Source organism: Capra hircus, chromosome 16, assembly GCF_001704415.2.
Source record: "Capra hircus breed San Clemente chromosome 16, ASM170441v1, whole genome shotgun sequence".
Taxonomy (NCBI): Eukaryota; Metazoa; Chordata; class Mammalia; order Artiodactyla; family Bovidae; genus Capra; species Capra hircus.
This window is the reverse complement of record NC_030823.1, coordinates 37,948,756-37,970,625: the sequence shown is the minus strand read 5'-3', so window position 1 is coordinate 37,970,625 and position 21,870 is coordinate 37,948,756. Positions and strand designations below refer to the sequence as shown.

At 38.8% G+C, this 21,870-nt stretch overlaps 1 protein-coding gene across 6 annotated transcripts in view; it reads right to left on the bottom strand.

Moving 5' to 3' along the window:
* The window catches only part of DNM3 (dynamin 3), a 628,097-nt gene that overhangs the window by 443,569 nt on the left and 162,658 nt on the right, over positions 1 to 21,870 (bottom strand). For all 6 annotated transcript variants that reach the window (XM_005690651.3, XM_005690650.3, XM_005690649.3 and 3 more), the window contains exons 3-4: positions 12,211 to 12,360; positions 10,559 to 10,762 (exon numbers count right to left, since the gene is read on the bottom strand). In XM_005690651.3, coding sequence (XP_005690708.1) covers positions 10,559 to 10,762; positions 12,211 to 12,360 — 354 coding nt within the window. The remainder of the gene's footprint in view (positions 1 to 10,558; positions 10,763 to 12,210; positions 12,361 to 21,870) is intronic.

Below are 21,870 nucleotides of genomic sequence, written 5' to 3'. Positions count from 1 at the left end.
TTGAAAGGAAAGTTTGGGGAACAAGATGGCCATTAAGGCCTTTGAATTTTATATAATCTAGAATCCAGCAGGCCATGCCTGGGGTTATATACATTCTCAGGAAACATCTCAGAAAGCCCTAAACTCTCATCTCTAGCTAACCTTAAGGGTCTACACAAGCAGAAAGTGAAAACTAAGGCACAGCTGTAAACCACCTGCACACTGAAGGCATATTCCAAAATGCACATCAAATTCTTCAGCAAATGCTAGGAGACTTCCTGGCTCTGAGCATTTAAAAAAATCTCTGTCCCAATAATTAGTTGACCAATGAGAAAACTGAGTAAAGACTTTAATGACCACAAGCAACAAAAAATACAGACATCACAGAATTAGCTCAGGAAAATTACTAAGCAAATAGCAACAACAACCAACAACAAAAACAAACATTGGAGGAGGAGAGGAATCTGATTTTGAGTGGTGCCACATTATACTACTTAAAATATTCCATTTTCAACAAAACATCATAAGATATATGAAGAAAGTATACCTCAGAAAAATATTCAATAGAAACTGTCTCTGAGGAAGTCCAGACATCAAACTTACTAGACAAAGATTTAAAATCAGGTATTTTAAATATTTTTGAAGAACTAGAGGAAGTCATATATAAATAACTAAAAAAGTAAGAGAATGATATTTCACCAAATATCAATATAAATAGAGATTAGTTTTAAAAAATAAAGTCTGGAGGTGGAAATTAAAATAATAGGAATAAAAACATTTCCTAGAAATATTCAACAGCAGATCTGAGCAAGCAGAAAAAAGAACCTTCAGACCAGTCAGCTGAGATTGTTCCTCTCATCTGAGGATTAGATAGAAAAAAGAAGAAAATAAAGGAGTAAATCAAGTATATGAACATACATTTAATGGAAATTTCAGAAAGAGAAGAAATGGGAAAAAAGAATAGTTAAGGAAATAATGGCTGAAAATGTCCCAAATTTGATGAAAACTAAACTACACATTCAGAAAGCTCAACAAACTTCCAGAAAACTAAAAAAGCAAAGAGATTCATACCTATAAACATCATAATCAAACATTCAAAAGACAAAGAGAAAATCTTAAAAGCAACAAGACAGAAGAGATTCAAAGGATCTTCAATGAGATGAATAGCTGATTTCTCATCAGAAAATTATGGAGGTCAGAAGGCAGTAAGGAGATACCCCTCGTCCAAAGTAAGGAGCAGCGGCTGTGCTTTGCTGGAGCAGCTGTGAAGAGATATGCCACATCAAGGTAAGAGAAACCCAAGTAAGATGGTAAGTATTGCAAGAGGGCATCAGAGGGCAGACACACTGAAACCATACTCACAGAAAACTAGTCAATCTTATCACACTAGGACCACAGCCTTGATTAACTCAATGAAACCAAGCCATGCCTGCGGGGCAACCCAAGACGGGCGGGTCATGGTGGAGAGGCCTGACAGAATGTGGTCCACTGGAGAAGGGAATGGGAAGCCACTTCAGTATTCTTATCTTGAGAACCCCATGAACAGTAGGAAAAGGCAAAGTGATAGGATACCAAAAGAGGAACTACCCAGGTCATTAGGTGCCCAATATGCTACTGGAGATCAGTGGAGAAATAACTCCAGAAAGAATGAAGGGATGGAGCCAAAGCAAAAACAATACTCAGCTGTGGATATGACTGGCGATAGAAGCAAGATCTGATGCCGTAAAGAGCAATATTGCATAGGAACCTGGAATGTCAGGTCCATGAATCAAGGCAAATTGGAAGGGGTCAAACAAGAGATGGCAAGGGTAAACGTCGACATTCTAGGAATCAGCGAACTAAAATGGACTGGAATGGGTGAATTTAACTCAGATGACCATTACATCTACTACTGCGGGCAGGAATCCCTCAGAAGACATGGAGTAGCCATCATGGTCAACAAAAGAGTCCGAAATGCAGTACTTGGATGCAATCTCAAAAACGACAGATGATCCCTGTTCATCTCCAAGACAAACCATTCAATATCACAGTTATCCAAGTCTATGCCCCAACCAGTAATGCTGAAGAAACTGAAGTTGAACATTTCTATGAAGACCTACAAGATCTTTAGAACTAACACGCAAAAAAAGATGTCCTTTTCATTATAGGGGACTGGAATGCAAAAGTAGGAAGTCAAGAAACACCTGGAATAACATGCAAATTAGGCCTTGGAATGTGGAATGAAGCAGGGCAAAGACTAATAGAGTTTTGCCAAAAAAATGCACTGGTCATAGCAAACACCCTCTTCCAACAACACAAGAGAAGACTTTACACATGGACATCACCAGATGGTCAACACCGAAATCAGCCAAAGATGGAGAAGCTCTATACAGTCAGCAAAAACAAGACCAGGAGCTGACTGTGGCTCAGATCATGAACTCCTTATTGCCAAATTCAGACTTAAACTGAAGAAAGTAGGGAAAACCGCTAGACCATTCAGGTATGACCTAAATCAAATCCCTTATGATTATACAGTGGAAGTGAGAAATAGATTTAAGGGCCTAGATCTGATAGATATAATGCCTGATGAACTATGGAATGAGATTCATGACACTGTACAGGAGACAGGGATCAAGACCATCCCTATGAAAAAGAAATGCAAAAAAGAAAAATGGCTGTCTGGAGAGGCCTTACAAATAGCTGTGAAAAGAAGAGAAGTGAAAAGCAAAGGAGAAAAGGAAAGATATAAGCATCTGAATGCAGAGTTCCAAAGAATAGCAAGGAGAGATAATAAAGCCTTCTTCAGCAATCAATGCAAAGAAATAGAAGAAAACAACAGAATGGGAAAGACTAGAGATCTCTTCAAGAAAATTAGAGATACCAAGGGAACATTTCATGCAAAGATGGGCTCGATAAAGGACAGAAATGGTCTGAACCTAACAGAAGCAGAAGATATTAAGAAGAGGTGGCAAGAATATACAGAAGAACTGTACAAAAAAGATCTTCACGACTCAGATAATCACGATGGCGTGATCACTCATCTAGAGCCAGACATCCTGGAATGTGAAGTGAACTGGGCCTTAGAAAACATCACTACGAACAAAGCTAGTGGAGGTGATGGAATTCCAGTTGAGCTATTTCAAAACCTGAAAGATGATGCTGTGAAAGTGCTGCACTCAATATGCCAGCAGTGGCCACAGGACTGCAAAACGTCAGTTTTCATTCCAATCCTGAAGAAACGCAGTGCCAAAGAATGCTCAAACTACCGCACAATTGCATTCATCTCACATGCTAGTAAAGTAATGCTCAAAATTCTCCAAGCCAGACTTCAGCAATACGTGAACCGTGAACTCCCTGATGTTCAAGCTGGCTTTAGAAAAGGAACCAGAGATCAAATTGCCAACATCCGCTGGATCATGGAAAAAGCAAGAGACTTCCAGAAAAACATCTATTTCTCCTTTATTGACTATGCCAAAGCCTTTGACTCTGTAGATCACAATAAACTGTGGAAAATTCTGAAAGAGATGGGAATACCACACCACCTAACCTGCCTCTTGAGAAATCTGTATGCAGGTCAGGAAGGAACAGTTAGAACTGGACATGGAACCACAGACTGGTTCCAAATAGGAAAAGGAGTGCGTCAAGGCTGTATACTGTCACCCTGCTTATTTAACTTATAGGCAGAGTACATCATGAGAAACGCTGGACTGGAAGAAACACAAGCTGGAATGAAGATTGCCAGGAGAAATATCAATAACCTCAGATATGCAGATGACACCACCCTTATGGCAGAAAGTGAAGAGGAACTAAAAAGCCTGTTGATAAAAGTGAAAGAGGAGAGTGAAAAAGTTGCCTTAAAGCTCAACATTCAGAAAACGAAGATCATGGCATCCAGTCCTATCACTTCATGGGAAATAGATGGGGAAACAGTGGAAACAGTGTCAGACTTTATTTTGGGGGGCTCCAAAATCACTGCAGATGGTGACTGCAGCCATGAAATTAAAAGACGCTTACTCCTTGGAAGAAAAGTTATGACCAACCTAGGTAGCATATTCAAAAGCAAAGACATTACTTTGCCAACTAAGGTCCGTCTAGCCAAGGCTATGTTTTTTCCTGTGGCCATGTATGGATGTGAGAGTTGGACTGTGAAGAAGGCTGAGCGCCAAAGAATTGATGCATTTGAACTGCGGTGTTGGAGAAGACTCTTGAGAGTCCCTTGGACTGCAAGGAGATCCAACCAGTCCATTCTGAAGGAGATCAACCCTGGGATTTCTTTGGAAGAAATGATGCTAAAGCTGAAGCTCCAGTATTTTGGCCACCTCATGCGAAGAGTTGACTCATTGGAAAAGACCCTGATGCTGGGAGGGATTGGGGGCAAGAGGAGAAGGGGACGACCCAGGATGAGATGGCTGGATAGCATCATGGACTCGATGGACATGAGTCTGACTGAGCTCTGGGAGATGGTGATGGACAGGGAGGCCTGGTGTGCTGCGATTTATGGGGTTGCAAAGAGTCCGACATGACTGAGCAACTGAACTGAACTGAGAAGGCAGTAAGATGGCATGCTCAAAGTGGTGAAATAAAGACCATGAACTAAGAATTTTCCCTCAAAAATTAAGGAGAAATTAAGAGATTCTAAGACAAATAAAAACCAAAAGAACCCCACACTAGCAAATTTACCCTACAGGAAATACTAACTGAAGTCTTTCAAGCTGAAATGAAAAGACACTAGACAGCAATACAAATCCACACAAAGGAGGAATACTGGTAGTCCAGTAAAGAGTCTTCATTTTTATTGCAGAGGGCAATAAATAAATAATAAATAAATACATAAATAGTCCATCAATTTAAAAAAATCCACACAAAGAAATAGAGAACATTGGTAAAGATAACTACAGTTGACCCTCCATATTCACTGTTTCTATACCCATGATTCAACAAACCATGGATCAAAAATATTCAAAGAAAATTCCATAAAGCTGCCAAAAGCCAAACTTGAGTTTGTCACATACCAACAACTATTTACATAGCAATCATATTGCATTAGGTATTATAAGTAATTAAGAGACAATTTAAAGTATATGGGAGGATGTGTATATTCTACAAGCAAATATTGTGCCATTTTAAAGGAGGGACTTGATTCAGATATGTATTAGAACCAATTCCCCATAGATATCAAGGGACAAATGTACATAAATAAATGTAAAAGAAAATATCATGTATTTGTGTGTCTGTAACTTTTTTCTCCTAACTGATTTAAAAGAAAACTACAAAAGCAATAATATCTGTGTTGATAGGCACATGATATATAAAGATAAACTGTGCAATAATAACAACACAAAGGAGAGGGATGGACTGGAGCTCTATGGAAGCAAAAATTTTGTATACTCTTGAAATTAAACTGGTGTTGACCTAAACCAGATGATTCTAAATTAAGAGGTCAATTATAATCCCATAGCAATCACTAAGAAAATAACCTTAAAATACTCAAATAAATGACACAGTAATTAAAATAATACTTTAAAAAATACATTTTTAATAAAAAAAACAAGGCAATAATAAAGAAATATAAAAACAAAAAATATATAATATATACATAAGATAGTAAACCAACAGCCATAAATTCTATCAGTAATTACATGGAAATGGACTAACACTCCAATCAAAAGGAAGATATGGTTGAATAGGCTTTTTAAATTTGATCCAAATATATGCTATTTACAAAACATACATTTTATATTAAAAGAAACAAATAGGTTGAAATTGAAGGATGGAAATAGTTATACCAGGCTAACAGGTACCAAAAGAGTTTAAGTGGCTAAAATCAAACAAAATAGAATTTAAGACAAAATTGTTACTAGAGAAAAAAGAGAACATTATATGATGATCAAAAGGTCAATCCATCAAAAAGATATAATGAGTACAAATACACCTAACAACAGAGTCTTAAAATATATAAAGCAAAATTCAACGAACTTGAAGGGAGAAACAAACAATGTATCAATAATAATGAGAGGCTTCAAAATCTCATTTTCAATAATAGAAGAACAAGACAGAAGAACAAGAAGGAAACAATATTTGAATGGCATTATAAACAAATAGACCTAGAAAACATCAAGAGAACACTCAACAGCAGGAAAAAAAATACATTCTTTTCAAATACACATGGAACATTCTTCAGGGTAGACCATATGTTAGGTCATAAAATAAGTCTGAATAAATTTAAATGGATAAAAATGACACAAAGTATGTTCTCTAATGACAGTGGGATGAAATTGGGAAGACAGAGAGGGTAAATAAATGTATCTATTTGTCAACCCCAATATACTATGTCTCTATATTTCATATTCTAAACTCAAGTTGCATAGAGTCCTACAGCATCTTCTTTTCTCTTTTGCTTATTTTACTACAAATATGAACACTACTGCTGTGGGCAAGAATTCAACCTCTTCCTTTGGAGCTTCAGTAATGCCCAGGACCAGCCAAAGCCTCAGGATAGCAGTGCACAAAAGTGGGTCTCTGGTAGAGACCTAATAACCATGCAAACCTGAGGGTTCTCAAGTACAATAATGTTCAGGAGTTTCAGCACTGAAACTAGGGTACAAAAACAAATAATAAACCCTGAGGTTAGCAAGGAATTTCTAGTAACTAAGCCAAGTAGTGTACTTAAGAGCCTTCAGGCAATGAATTTGTTCTCTTTAGCCATCACTATGCAAAAGCAGACGAGGAAGTAGAATACCACGGCATTGAATATTTTCTCTATTCCTGTAAAATTATCAATTCTCTGCAAAGTTACCTGTCAATTATCTGCAAACTTTAAAAAATCTGTTCTTAGGACTACTGTTTACAGGATATAAAAAATTGGGGTAAAGATGGGCTATCTTTAAAAGCAGGAGTTAAAAAGAGCTGTAAGAAACGAGGTTCATTTGGGATAAATTCATGAATATTCATATGGCAATTTCTAAGCAATATTTAATAAAAATAAGCTTGTAAAATAAGCCAGGTCTGTAACAGAAAGAGAGGCCTCATTTAACTTTCTGGACATAGATTTGTGGCAGATAGACTGGGGATATCATTTGCACTCCTCCATAAAGCTTCACTATGAACAAAGCTAGTGGAGGTGATGAAATTCCAGTTGAGCTATTTCAAATCCTGAAAGATGATGCTGTGAAAGTGCTGCATTCAATATGCCAGCAAGTTTGAAAAACTCAGCAGTGCCCACAGGACTGGAAAAGGTCAGTTTTCATTACAATCCTGAAGAAACGCAATGCCAAAGAATGCTCAAACCACCACACAATTGTACTCATCTCACATGCTAGTAAAGTAATGCTCAAAATTCTCCAAGCCAGGCTTCAGCAACAGGTGAACCATGAACTTCCAGATGTTAAAGCTGGTTTTAGAAAAGGCAGAGGAACCAGAGATCAAATTGCCAACATATGCTGGATCATCGAAAAAGCAAGAGTTCCAGAAAAACATCTATTTCTGCTTTATTGACAATGCCAAAGCCTCTGACTGTGTGAATCACAATAAACTGTGGAAAAATGTTCAAGAGATGGGAATACCAAACCATCTGACTTGCCTCTAGACAAACCTATATGCAGGTCAGGAAGCAACAGTTAGAACTGGACATGGAACCACAGACTGGTTCCAAATAGGAAAAGGAGTGTGTCAAGGCTGTATATTGTTGCCTTGCTTATTTAGCTTATATGCAGAGTACATCATGAGAAACGCTTGGCTGGAGAAAGCACAAGCTGGAATCAAGATTGCTGGGAGAAATATCAATACTCTCAGATATGCAGATGACACCACCCCTATGGTAGAAAGTGAAGAGGAACTAAAGAGTCTCTTGATGAAAGTGAGAGAGGAGAGTGAAAAAGTTGGCTTAAAGCTCAACATTCAGAAAACAAAGATCATGGCATCCAGTCCCATCACTTCATGGCAAATAAATGGAGAAACAGTGGAAACAGTGTCAGACTTTATTTTGGGGGGCTCCAAAATCACTGCAGATGGTGACTGCAGCCATGAAATTAAAAGATACTTACTCCTTGGAAGGGAAAGTTATGACCAACCTAGACAGCATATTAAAAAACAGAGACATTACTTTGCCAACAAAGGTCCATCTAGTCAAGGCAATGGTTTTTCCAGTGGTCATGTATGGATGTGAGAGTTGGAATATAAAGTGCCGGGAGCCAGCGTGAGGAACTCCGCCCATGGAAAAGGTCATGAGGAAGGAGGCTCGGCATACGCAAAAGTGGGATCGAGCCTCAGGAGACCCCCTGTTCCCGAGCATCTACCCTCCAAAACCAGAGTCTGCCTACTTTACTGCTTTATGCTCTCACCTACACCTTTGACTTTACGGGGGGCTGTCCCTCACCACCTCTCTTGGAGAAGTAGTTAACTTACAGCTCCAGTTAATAAAAATTCCTGGGCGTGACAAGAGTGTTTCAACTTACAAACTCCTGTGAAAGTTCTGTAGCTTGCCTGACAGGCTCGTCCAGCCACATGTGATTGTTCACAGCCTCCCAACTGTGAGAGGCACGAGATGCTTTAAACTTTCTAAATACAGATTCTTTTGAGAAGTTAGAAAATTATTAGTATAGTATAGTGGGTTGATTAGGAATTATATTGGTGAAAGGTTTTTCATTTGTTGGGCCAATATTTGCTGCCAAGTCTCCATATTCCCTGCCCTTATACACATAAATGAATATAACTAGCATATAGGAGAAATAGGTATTAACCTTTGATATTAATCATGTTAAACCTTAGGCTAAATTCCTTTCTCGATTGTAACCCACTGCACCTTCACCCTATAGGAATGCAACTTTATCTGGTGCCTTTGGAGGGTAGAGCCTGGTTTAAGAAAATTCACCCCCGGAAGAATACGTTTTCTGGTTGACTGACCGTTATCAGAAAGAAAAGGCCATAAAATGTCAGCAGGCCTCATGGCCAGAAGATGATGTAAAGCCCTTAAGACCTTTGTATACATTTGTATAAAGCACCTGATTTTGATAAGGGTCAGGTCTGCTGACCCCGCATGACTCTGTATTCATCCCTATGTATAACAAAAAATATATAAGCAAAACTGAAAAATAAAGAAATCAGACCAGTTCCTGGAAAGACTGGTTTCCCTCATGTGGTCTTTTCTCGTTCTCTTTTTTTCTGGTTGAATTCCCATCTGGAGCATGGAGGCTCGCCATGTATACTTACTTGCCCTGGCTTCTAAGACCCACGCTAGAGGGAGCCCAAGGCAGGCCACCCTCTGCTATTCAAGCAGGCACCGGTGGCCTATGTAGATGGTGCAAACTCCTTGCCTTGGAGTTTTATTGGTTTTCCACATAAACCAAGTTATTCAGCACCTTTTCTCCACTAATATTTCCTACTACACCATCCTTTTCTAATCTCTCTTTATATTTGTAATTAAATAAGTCTTTTCCTAGGATACCGACTCTGTCCCCTCTTTGAATTCCCTGGATCCACTGGGGCTGAACCCCAGCAATAAAGAAAGCTGACCACTGAAGAATTGATTCTTTTGAACTGTGGTGTTGGAGAAGACTCTTGAGAGTCCCTTGGACTGCAAGGAGATCCAACCAGTCCATCCTAAAGGAGATCAGACCTGGGTGTTCATTGGAAGGACTGATGTTGAAGCTGAGACTCCAATACTTTGGCCACCTGAAGCAAAGAGCTGAATTATTTGAAAAGACCCTGATGCTGGGAAAGATTGAGGGCAGAAGGAGAGGAGACAACAGAGGATGAGATGGTTGGATGGCATCACTGACTCAATGGACATGGGTTTGGGTGGACTGCAGGAGTTGGTGATGGATAGGGAGGCCTGGCATGCTGTGGTTCATGGGGTCGCAAAGAGTCAGACATGACTGAGCAACTGAACTGAACTGAACTGATGGAGTTTCAGCTGAAGTAAGTGTGGACATCTCAAGGATATGACTGTGCTGCACTCTCTAGATTCCACTGATGGAAGTGCTAACTGTTTTCCATCAGATAACCTGATCTTGTCTCTTCAGGACAAGAAGGTTTATGAGACAGGGGTTTAGTATCATTTTTATAACTAGATTCCAGCCCCAATCCATATTCTGGCTCTCCCAAGCCACTAATGCTGAAGAAGGAGTCCCAGTGATGTTCCCCATCTAGCCACCTGGAACTTCTACCTGCTTTGTTTCAAGCTCCAGTCTCAGGGATATAGGTTTAGACTATATTCCCCAGTTATTTTTCTTTCAGCATCTTAAATACAAAAGAGCTAACAACATTAATAATGTCTAATGTAAAGGTCTTCCTAAGGGGATCAATGGTAAAGAATTCTCCTGCAAAGCAGGAGATGTGAATTCAATCCTTGGATCAGGAAGATCCCCTAGAGAAGGAAATGGCAACCCACTCCAGTATTCTTGCCTGGAAAATCCCATGGACAGTTGAGCCTGGCAGGCTACAGTACATGGGTTGGAAAAGAGTTGGATACAACTTAGCAACTATTAACAACAATTTAACTGATAATGAAATAAAGCCATGAGATTTTGTATTATCTTGAAATATACCCAAACTCTTGACATTTGAAACCAATTCCCTTTCATCTAATGGGCCACACACTCACCTTGAGGATCAACATCTTTCGCTAGCTTCAACGCATCTGAGTTTGCAAGATCGGTGTTGGCTGGGGTAACAGCCAGAATCAGACAGTTCTCCCGTGTGATGAACTGCATAATCATTTCTCTGATCTGGTACTCAATATCTGGAGGCTGATCTCCCACGGGCACTTTAGTAATTCCGGGTAGGTCAATCAGGGTTAGATTTAACACTGTGGAAAGGGAAAAAGAGTCTTACATGTACCATCAACACTGAAAGATAGCAACAAGGCAGAATCATGTGTTATTTTCATAGAAATGAAACAAGCTGAGCTTTATATAATGTGTATCTAAAGAGTTCCAACTCATGTGCATAGAATAAAACAGGATAGAATTCAAACTGGCCTTGCAAATTTTCTCTATTTTTATGATATGATTGTGCTAGGCCAAATGATCATTTTAACATAATTTAAGAAGCACTGATTTGCATACCTAATAGCTTTCTCAGAGAGCTACCATGTTTGTAACTAGGGGCCTATAATTCAAACACGGAACAATAAGCAAATATACTGTCTGTCTTGCACTTCCCTTCAAATGGTGTAAAAATTCTCAGAGTAAGGTTTGTCCTTCCTTTTAAAAGCATTATGCGTTATTTACAAAGTGTTAGCCACTTAGCCTGGGCTTCCAAGGTGGCTGAGTGGTAAGGAACATGCCTACCAATGCAGGAGACATGGGTTCGACCCCTGGGTGGGGAAGATTCCCTGGAGAAGGAAATGGAAACTCACACCAGTATTCTTGTCTAAAAAAATCCCATGGACAGAGGAGTCTGGTGGGCTATAGTCTATGGGGTCATAAAGGATCAGACTCAACTTAGTGACTAAACAACAGCAACAAGTCACTTAGCTTATTGGAAAGCAGTTAGTCATGAAGTTAGTGTGTAGCCTCTACAGCCAGACTTACAGAGCACCATTTTGGAAACCCAGGAAACTACTAAGTCAGTGACTCCAGCCCTGACCTGGCTATCATTCTGTCTATACACAAAAGCTCCAAGTCTCTCTATACACTTGGCTCCAAGAACTCTTGGGAAGTCATAATTGAGCATTTCATGGTCCAATTTAAAAGCAACAGAGCTGAGGAGAAGATTAGACATGAAAATCTGTCCCAACAAAATCTTAGTCATTCTGGAGGCTATTTATTCTGTATTACCCACCAAGAATTGGTTATCTAATTTATAAGTTTTTGCTGACAGTCTGGAGAGAAAAAATCACAGTTGATTCCTCAGGAAGAGAATAAATAAGAATATATAGGACTGAAAGAAAATTCATTAAAGAAAACTCAACCATAGAACCAAGCACCTCTAAGATTTTTGCAAAAGCTGAAGCTACTAAAAATGGACATTTTCATGCATTCTTCTTTGGAATTCTAAAAGTTTAAAATATATATAAAGAAAACTTTGTAAAATAATGTACTCAATTCTCTTTTACAAATTATCTCCTTCTGACTCCCATAAATAATTCTATGAGCTGTTTGGGTTATACCATTTACTGAAGTACCTAAGCACAATCTTAGACACCAAGATTTTTTGAGAGGAAAAAAAAAGCCATTTTACATAAATAATGTATTAACATACATAGTAAAAATTTTTGAGGACAAGAATTTGGAATTTTGTTATTTTACTTACCATGTGGGGAATAGACTCGTAAATTAATGGGTATGGAGGAAATGCCTTTATTCATTCCAGTTACTCGATCTGTTTCAGCTTCAATCTCATGGCGAACTTCATCAAAATCTGTAAATTTTTTTCCTTTGCAGTGTAGAAATTCAGCATATTCTATAAAAGACAAATTAATACAATCTAAAATTCAGGTATTTTTGCAGTAATTATAAGGAAACGATGCTTCTTTAATTACAAGTCAAAATATCCAATATTGCCTCTTCAGCCATCATAATGAGAGAACATGGAGGTAACTAAAAAGCACAGTTAACACTTGAGAAATGTCAAACATAGTACAAATGCTAATGGTGCAAAATTGCTAATTTTCAGATTAGCAATTAAGTATTATAAGCAGTCTTTAAACTGCAAAGGCTATTAAATAAAGAGAATTTTGGCCCTCCAAATGATATAACAAATAACAGCAACCAATTGTCAAAGAAATTAGAGCTGGAATATACAAAAAGCCTACTTATTAATCCTATTAACATGTCCTTTCTGAATATCACCACTTTATCATGATGGATGCTAAACCTGGAATGTTAGGTCCATGAATCAAGGTAAATTGGACACACTAAAGAGGAGGTAGCAACAGTGAACACTGACATCTTAGGAATCAGTGAACTAAAATGGACGGAAATTGGTGAATTTAATTCAGATTACCATTATATTTACTACTGTGGGAAAGAATCCCTTAGGAGAAATGCAACAGCCCTTATAGTCAACAAAAGAGTCTGAAATGCAGTACCTGGGTGCAGTCTCAAAAACAACAGAATGATCTTGGTTTGTTTCCAAGGCAAATCATTCAACATCACAGTAATCCAAGTCTATGCCCCAACCACTAATGCTGAAGAAGCTGAAGTCGATTTTATGAAGATCTCCTACAAGACCTTCTAGAACTAGCACCAAAAAAGAAAAAAGATGTCCTTTTCATCACAAGGGACTGGACTGCAAAAGTAGGAAGTCAAGAGATACCTAGAGTAAAAGGCAAGATTGGCCTTGGAGTATAAGATGAAGCAGGGCAAAGGCTAATAGAATTTTGTCCAGAAAACATACTAGTCCTAGCAAACACCCTCTCCAATAACACAGAAGACAACTCTTCACATGGACATCACCAGATGGTCAATACCGAAATCAGATTGATTATGTTCTTTGCAGCCAAAGATGGAGAAGTTCTATACAGTCAGCAAAAACAAGACCTGGAGCTGACTGTGGCTCTAATCATGTACTCCTTATTGCAAAGTTCAGGCTTAATTTGAAGAAAATGGTGCAAACTACTAGGCCATTCAGGTATGACCTAAATCAAATCTCTTATGACTATACAGTGGAGGTGACAAATAGATTCAAGGGATTAGATCTGGTAGACAGAATGCCTGAAGAACTATGGACAAAGATTCATAACACTGTAAAGGAGGTGGTGACCAAAACCATCCCCAAGAAAAAGAAATGCAAGGAGGCCAAACGATTGTCTGAGGAGGCCTCAGAAATGGCTGAGAAGAGAAGAAAAGTGAAAGACAAGAGAGAATGGGAAAGATATACCCAAATGAATGCAGAGTCCCCGAGAATAGCAAGGAGAGATAAGGAAGCCTTCCTAAGTGAATAATGTTAAAAAAATAAATAAAAGAAAACAATAGATTGGGAAAGACTAGAGATCTCTTCAAGAAAGTTGGAAGCTATCAAGGGAATATTTCATGCTGGGATAGGGATGATTAAGGAAAGAAACAGTAAGGACCTAACAGAAGCAGAAGAGACTAAGAAGAGGTGGTAAGAAGTTCTTCTATACAGAACTATACAGAAGAATATACAAGAAGGGTCTTAATTACCTGGAAAACCATGATGGTGTGGTCACTCACCTAGAGCCAGACATCTTGGACTATGAAATCAAGTGGATCTTAGGAAACATTACTACAAACAAAGCTAGTAGAGGTGATGGAATTCCAGCTGAGCTATTTCAAATGCTAAAAGATGATGCTGTAAAAGTGTTGCACTCGATATGTTAGCAAATTTGGAAAACTCAGCAGTGGCCACAGGATCAGAAAAGGTCAGTTCTCATTCCAATCCCAAAGAAGGGCAATGCCAAAGAATGTTCAAACTACTGTACAACTGCACTCATTTCACATGCTAGCAAAGTAATGCTCAAAATCCTTCAACCTAGGCTTCAGCAGCATGTGAAGTGAAAACTTTCAGATGTACAAGCTGGATTTAGAAAAGGCAGAGGAACCAGAGATCAAATTGGCAACATTTGCTGGATCACAGAGAAAGCAAGGAAATTCCAGAAAAACATATACTTCTGCTTCATTGACTATGCTAAAGCCTTTGTGTAAATCACAACTGGAAAATTCTTAAAGACATGGGAATACCAGACTCCCTTACCTGTCTCCTGAGAAATCTGTATGCAGGTCAAGAAGCAACAGTTATAACTTCCCTTAAACAACTGACGGGTTCAAAATTGGGAATGGAGTACATCAAGGCTCTGTATTGTCACCCTGCTTATTTAACTTCTATGCAGAGTACATCATGCGAAATGACGGCTAGATGACTCACAAACTGTAATCAAGATTGCTGGAAGAAGTATCAACAACCTAAGACATGCAGATGATACCACTCCAATGACAGAAAGCAAAGAGAAACTAAAGAGCCTCTTGGTAAGGGTGAAAGAAGAGAGTGAAAAAGCTGGATTAAAACTCAACATTCAAAAAATGAAGATCATGGCATCCGGTGCCATTACGTCAAGGCGAATAGATGGGGGAAAAGTGGAAACAGTGACAAATGTTATATTCTTGGGCTCCAAAATCACTGCAGATGGTGACTGCGGGCATGAAATTAAAAGATGCCTTCTCTTTGGAAGAAAAGCTATGACAAACCTAGAGATTAGGATATTAAAAAGCAGAGACATCACTTTTCCAACAAAGATTCTTACAGTCCAAGCTATTCTTTTTCCAGAAGTCATGTACAAATGTGAGACTTGAACCACAAAGAAGGCTGAGCACCAAAGAATTGATCCTTTCGAATTGTGGTGCTGGAGAAGACTCTTGAGAGTCCTTTGGACTGCAAGCAGATCAAACCAGTCAATCCTAAAGGAAATCAACCCTGAATATTCACTGGAAGGACAGATGCTTAGGCTAAAGCTCCAATACTTTGGCCACCTGATGCAAAGAGCTGACTCACTGGGAAAGACTGAGGACAGAACAAAAAGGCAGTGACCAAGGATGAGATGGTTGGATGGCATCACCGACTCAGTGATGTGAGTTTGAGCAAACTCAAGGAGATAGTGAAGGACAGGGAATCCTGGAGTGCTGCAGTCCATGGCGTCACAAAGAGTCAGACTTGACTTAGAGCAACAACAACATATGCTAAATTATGTAAATACAGCTTCGGAAAGTAGGAAGATTTAGAAACAATGTTTGTTTTACGCTTTAAAAGGAAATAATATATGAACTATTTTAGCTTTAAAATATACTATTCAAAATACCACATCCATTTCTGCAATTAAAAGATATTTTTCTCAAGAAAAAAGACAATATTACAAAGAAACTATTTCTCTGCAATCTAAAAAAAAAATCAGTATCTGTAGGCAGAAGCAAAAACTCTAAAATAACCATATAAGAGAAAATTGGTTATTTTTTAAAATTTCAGTAGCATCTTAAAACCATTGTACTGTCCCTTTCTCTATCTGCTTCCAAAGATATGGAGTAAGTGATAAGCAACACAACTCAGAAAAAAGGGAACTGATACTAGTAGACCTAAAAATGTTATAATATTACAAGGTAACAAGTCTTAACAAAGAGTTTAATTTCTCTAATAGCCAGCTGAAAAACATGCTCCACCAAATGTAGACTAAGGCTAAAGTATCTTGGGCCCAGATATCTTGGGCTCAGCTGAGACAGTTCTTGGTAGTCTTTCTACCATTACCACCATAAATATTTAACCTTCACACACTACATTGCAAGGCCAATAGGGAGACAACTACAAGATGTGGTTTATGCCTGAACAGTGAAAGTATACACAACAATTAAACCTCAGAAGGCTTCAGAAGTCTGCCTGAAGAGATCACCACATTATTTGGCATTTCTTTTACATGTTTAGCCTCATAAGTGCTATTTTTATAAGATTATAAATTCTTAGAAGTAGAGACTTTATTTTGGAGAAGGAAATGGCAACCCACTCCAGTGTTCTTGCCTGGAGAATCCCAGGGACAGAGGAGCCTGGTAGAAGGCCATCTATGGGGTCGCACAGAGTCAGACATGACTGAAGCGACTTAGCAGCAGCAGCAGCAGCAGCAGAGAATTTATTTACTCATTCAGCGGTTAGGCCAGTACCAATGTAAGAGTTTAAGGATAAGTAGAGGATAAAACAATAAGAAAAGTAAAGAGGAACAATAAATGCCAGATTCTGAAAAACAAAGCTTAATAAGCAAAAGTGAGTCATAAATAATTTAGAAGAAACAGAACGGTACTTTCTCATAGCAAGGAGACAGGACTATTCAGTTCAACATAGCCTGTGGAAAATTCAAATCTGAGAACTTCTGGCTATCATAATTATTATGTTCATATAATTTAAAAAAAACAAAAGCTTCTGGATCAAGGGCTACATTTTCAATTTCATTGCTAATCAATAATTCAAGTAACAGAAATGTGTTCCCAGCTGAGCCACGAGGGAAGCCCAACACACTTGTTGCCACTAGATGGCGCCTATTTGCTTTCTCTTTAGGAAACGAAGACCCTTCCAGAAAGTTGTAAAATCAATGCAATTCTCAAATTAGATTTAAATTTACTCTGAACTTCTGAAAATGCTTTTATCTTGGAATTCAGAGACTGGAATTGTGCAGTACCATCTCCAATCTCTGTATCTTGTTAGGTATAGGGTCCCACAAAGAGATTTAGGAATGTCGATATTTATTTATTTATTTATTTAACCAATATTTATTGAACTCCTACAACTTCTCAGGCACTATTTTAGAAAGCTGGCATATAGTAAAGTGAGAAAAAAAGTCTCTAGCCTCATGAAGCTTAAATTCTAGTGAAATAAAACAGTAAACAATGTGTGTGTGTCAGGTAAGTGCTATAGAGAAAATTGAATAAGGGGAATGTTAAACACTGGAGAAGGGAGGTCGCTTTGTTATGTGCAATCAAGGAATACTTCTCTGATATGATAAAGTGACATTTGAGCAAAGACTCAAGAAGCCATGCTTTACATAAGAGGATCCCAGTACACTGACTGATGCAGACTACACTTGGCATATCGGAAGAAAAGCAAGGAGGTCAACGTGCCTGGAGCACAGAGCATGGGGGAAAGGCAGCAGATGAGGTCAGGGCTGTGGTACAGACCCAGACAATGTAGGACCTGTGGGCCATTTTAAGGACTTTGATTTTACTCTAAATGAATGTGAAAGCACTTGAAGCGTTTTAGATAGAAGGGAAACGTGATGTGACCTAGGTTTTAAATAAAGAACTGTACTGTTGTGTTGAGAACAGACAATGAGGCATAAGAGAAGTAGCTGGCTATAAGAATAATACAGGTGGGATTATTATCTCACCTGGGGGTGAGACCCGGGTGGGAGCAGTGGGAGTGCTGAGAAGCGGTTATATTCTAATGAATTTTGAAGGAAAAACCAAAAGGATTTGCTGATGGATTAAAGGAGGGATATGAGAGAAAGAAAGAAGTTAAGAATAACTTCAAGGAGGTTGACCTCAGCAATTGGAAGAATTTTGAAATAGAAAGACTGAAAGAAAGGAAGATGTATGGAAGATGGGGTTGGGAATCAAGAATTCAGTTTGGCAACTCAATCAAAAAATGGGAAGATTTTCACAGACATTTCTCCAAAGAAGATATTCAGATGGTCAAAAAGCACATGAAAACATGTTCAACATGACTAATTATCAGAGAAATGCAAATCAAAACTACAATGAGGTGTCTCCTCGTACCAGTCAGAATCAGTCAGTTCAGTCACTCAGTCATGTCCAACTCTTTGCGACCCCACGGACTGCAGTACGCCACTTTCCTGTCCGTCACCAGTCAGAATGCTGCTGCTGCTAAGTCGCTTCAGTCATGTCTGACTCTGTGCGACCCCACAGACAGCAGCCCACCAGGCTCCCCCGTCCCTGGGATTCTCAAGGCAAGAACACTGGAGTGGGTTGCCATTTCCTTCTCCAATGCATGAAAGTGAAAAGTGAAAGTGAAGTCACCCAGTCATGTCCGACTCTTAGCGACCGCATAGACTGCAGCCCACCAGGCTCCTCCGTCCATAGGATTTTCCAGGCAAGAGTACTGGAGTGGGGTGCCATTGCCTTCGCCACCAGTCAGAATGGTCATCATCAAAAAATCTACAAACAATAAAAAGATGGACAGGGTGTGGAGAAAAAGAACCCACCTATACTGTTGGTGGGATTATAAATTGGTATAGCTACTATGGAGAAGAACAGTATGGAGATGCCTTAAAAAAACTAAAAATAGTTGTGCCATATGATCCAGAAATCCTACTCCTGGGGCATATATCCAGAAAAAAAAAAACATAATTTGAAAAGATACATGCCCCTAATGTTCGTAGCAGCACTGTTTACAATAGCTGAGACATGGAAGTAATATAAATGTCCATCAACAGAGGAATGGATAAAAAAACGTGGTACATATATACAATGGAATATTGCTCAGCCATAAAAAAAGAAAGAAACAGTGTCATTTGCAGCAACATAGATAGACCTAGAGATTATTATACTAAGTGAAGTAAGTCAGAGAAAAACAAATATCATATATCACTCATATGTGGAATCTAACTTTTAAAAACATACAAATTAACTTATCTATGAAACAAAAACAGACCCACAGATATTGAAAACAAACTTATGGTTACCAAAGGGGAAATATGGGAGTTGGGGGAGGGGTGAGGAATAAGTCAGAAACTTGGGATGAACATATACACACCACTATATATTACTATATATAAGATATATAATCAATAAAAGTCTACTATATAGCACAGGGAACTCTACTCAGCATTCTGTGATAATCTATATCAGAAAAGAATCTTAAAAAAGAATGAATATATGTACATGTTTAACCAGATCACTTTGCTGAACACCTGAAACGAATACAACATTGTTAATCAACTATAATAAAATAAAATTTAAAACTTCAGTTGGGGACCTATTAAGCTTGTGATGCCTGCTACACATCACCCATGTGGACAAACAGAACCACCACCAATGGTTGAGAACCATGCAGCTGAAAGACCCACAATTCTCATTGTCTCATCTGATAAGTGTGTATCTATCCTGAAATTTTTCCAGAAGATGGCAGTCAAGGGCTTGAGGAAATGGCGGCTTCTTTTATTCAGCACAAAAATGCCCTGGGGCTGGATATGTGAATCTTTTATCTAAGGAGAAGTCTAAGCTAGGTAAGTCCAAAATAGATATAGATATATGTATTTGGAATTAAAAGTTAGGCAAGTGCATAAGATCACTAGGTCACTAAATGAGAGACAGACAAGGAACAGGTCAGAGCAGTGGACCCTGTATGTTGCAATATTTAGAGGTCAGGAAATGGAGAATAAGCACAAGTGGTCAACATGCTGCTGCTGCTGCTGCTGCTGCTAAGTCACTTCAGTCATATCCGACTCTGTGTGACCCCAGAGACAGCAGCGCGCCAGGCTCCCCCGTCCCTGGGATTCTCCAGGCAAGAACACTGGAGTAGGTTGCCATTTCCTTCTCCAATACATGAAAGTGAAAAGTGAAAGTGAAGTTGCTCAGTCGTGTCTGACTCCTAGCGACTCCATGGACTGCAGCCTTCCAGGCTCCTCTGTCCATGGGATTTGCCAGGCGAGAGTACTGGAGTGGGGTGCCATTGCCTTCTCCAGGTCAACATGATAGGGGGTTAAAAAAAAAAAAAGGAAAACCCTGAGAGACAGGTGACCCAAAGCCACAAAAAGAAAGTATTTCATGAAAGAACTTTCACTCTATCAAATACTGCCAACATGTCAGGTAAGATGAGAACTAAGAACAAATAATAAAATCAGGCAATGTGAGGGTCCTTCAGGATGTTGAGAAGGACAGTTGGAGTGGAGTGGGTTGGGTGAAAATCTGATTGGAATAGATTTTAGAATGACTAGGAGGAGAGGAAGTAGAGACTGGTTGTGGACAAATCGTTTAAGAAATTGTGTTGTAAAGGAGAGGAGAGAAGTAAAAGGGCATCTGGAGAGGGTTATGAAGGGAAAGTTTTATAAAAGTGGGTAAACTAATGCCATGTTCCTAGGCTGATGCTATTAATCCAGCCTTGAGGGAAAGCTGATGATGCAGAAGTAAGAAGGGACAAGTGCTAAAGCTATGTCTTAACGAAGACGGGATAGGAAGCACTAGAAAGGAACATGCTAGTTCATCCCACAGGAATCAAAAGGAAACAGAATAATGAGTATTGATGGATGACACAAACAGGTAGAATTGATGGTGGTGGGAGTATGTGAAATTCAACAGGTGAGAGTGGGGATTTATCATTTTGTTGAGTCATTTTGCACCTTTAAAAACCATTTCTGTATGTATTCTCACTGGTTAAACCCTACAAATACTATTATGTTTACCACAATATACCACACACACACACACACACACACACACACACACACACACACACATACACACACAGTGATCCTAAATGACCTAATAGTAACCCTAGCAGGAATGTCAACTTGGGTCTCAACTACATCCAGGCATGTCCAGCATATCAGAAAGACAAAAGGGGCAGAAACCACAAAATTCCTGTTTCTATGCATCTCAAAGAGCTTCCTGGGAAATAATTCATCCAGTAGGATGGATAACTCAGGGAAAATCTAATCTAAATTGTCATATGGGAGCTACCTGTAATCCATCCTCTACCCAGGTCCAGAGACTCATAGGTCTATGTCCCCCTCATCTCTAATAGTACAGTGATAATTGTCAGACCACACATCCTGCTTTCTTATTAGTAAAACATAGCAATCATAACTACAATTTACAATTCACAGCTACAGGATTATACTGTCATAAGCTGAGTCTTAACAGCAACAAGGTAAGCCAGTCGTATTATGGAATCCCAGCCCTCTATCAAGCAGACTATAAATAGGTGGACAGCAGAGGTGGCTTGTATGTTTTTGAACAATTGCCTGTAATTGCTATTGAAGAGGATTATCCATCAGCTTATCATCATACAAGTCCTAAATAAATCTTGATGAGCAATGCAGAATTTAAAGGTCACAGTTTTACTTCCCTGCTGTCTAAAGCACAATTATAAATGAAAATCTTGGAAAGGATTTTCACAAGAGCAATGAATCATTTACTATACTCACCTCTAAAGAAGAATGTTCACATGAGATGAAGGAAATTCTAACACCCAAGCCAAACTCTACAGAACAGTCTATGCTAGCCAATCAACAGCTAGACTTTTAAAGAACTGGTAAATATGTATCTTCTGAGACTTTCGTACTATCAAAAATTAATATGTCTAAAGTTCTAACAAATCTCATCTTATGGTCCTGAGATAAATTCTGTCTCATAGAAAAGTAATTTCCAATGGCACAAGCTCTCTTGGCATGTTCTCAGTGTTCCTTTCATTCTAAATGCTTAGTAATCGGGCACATGGAATGATCCCTTTCTCAAACAATTC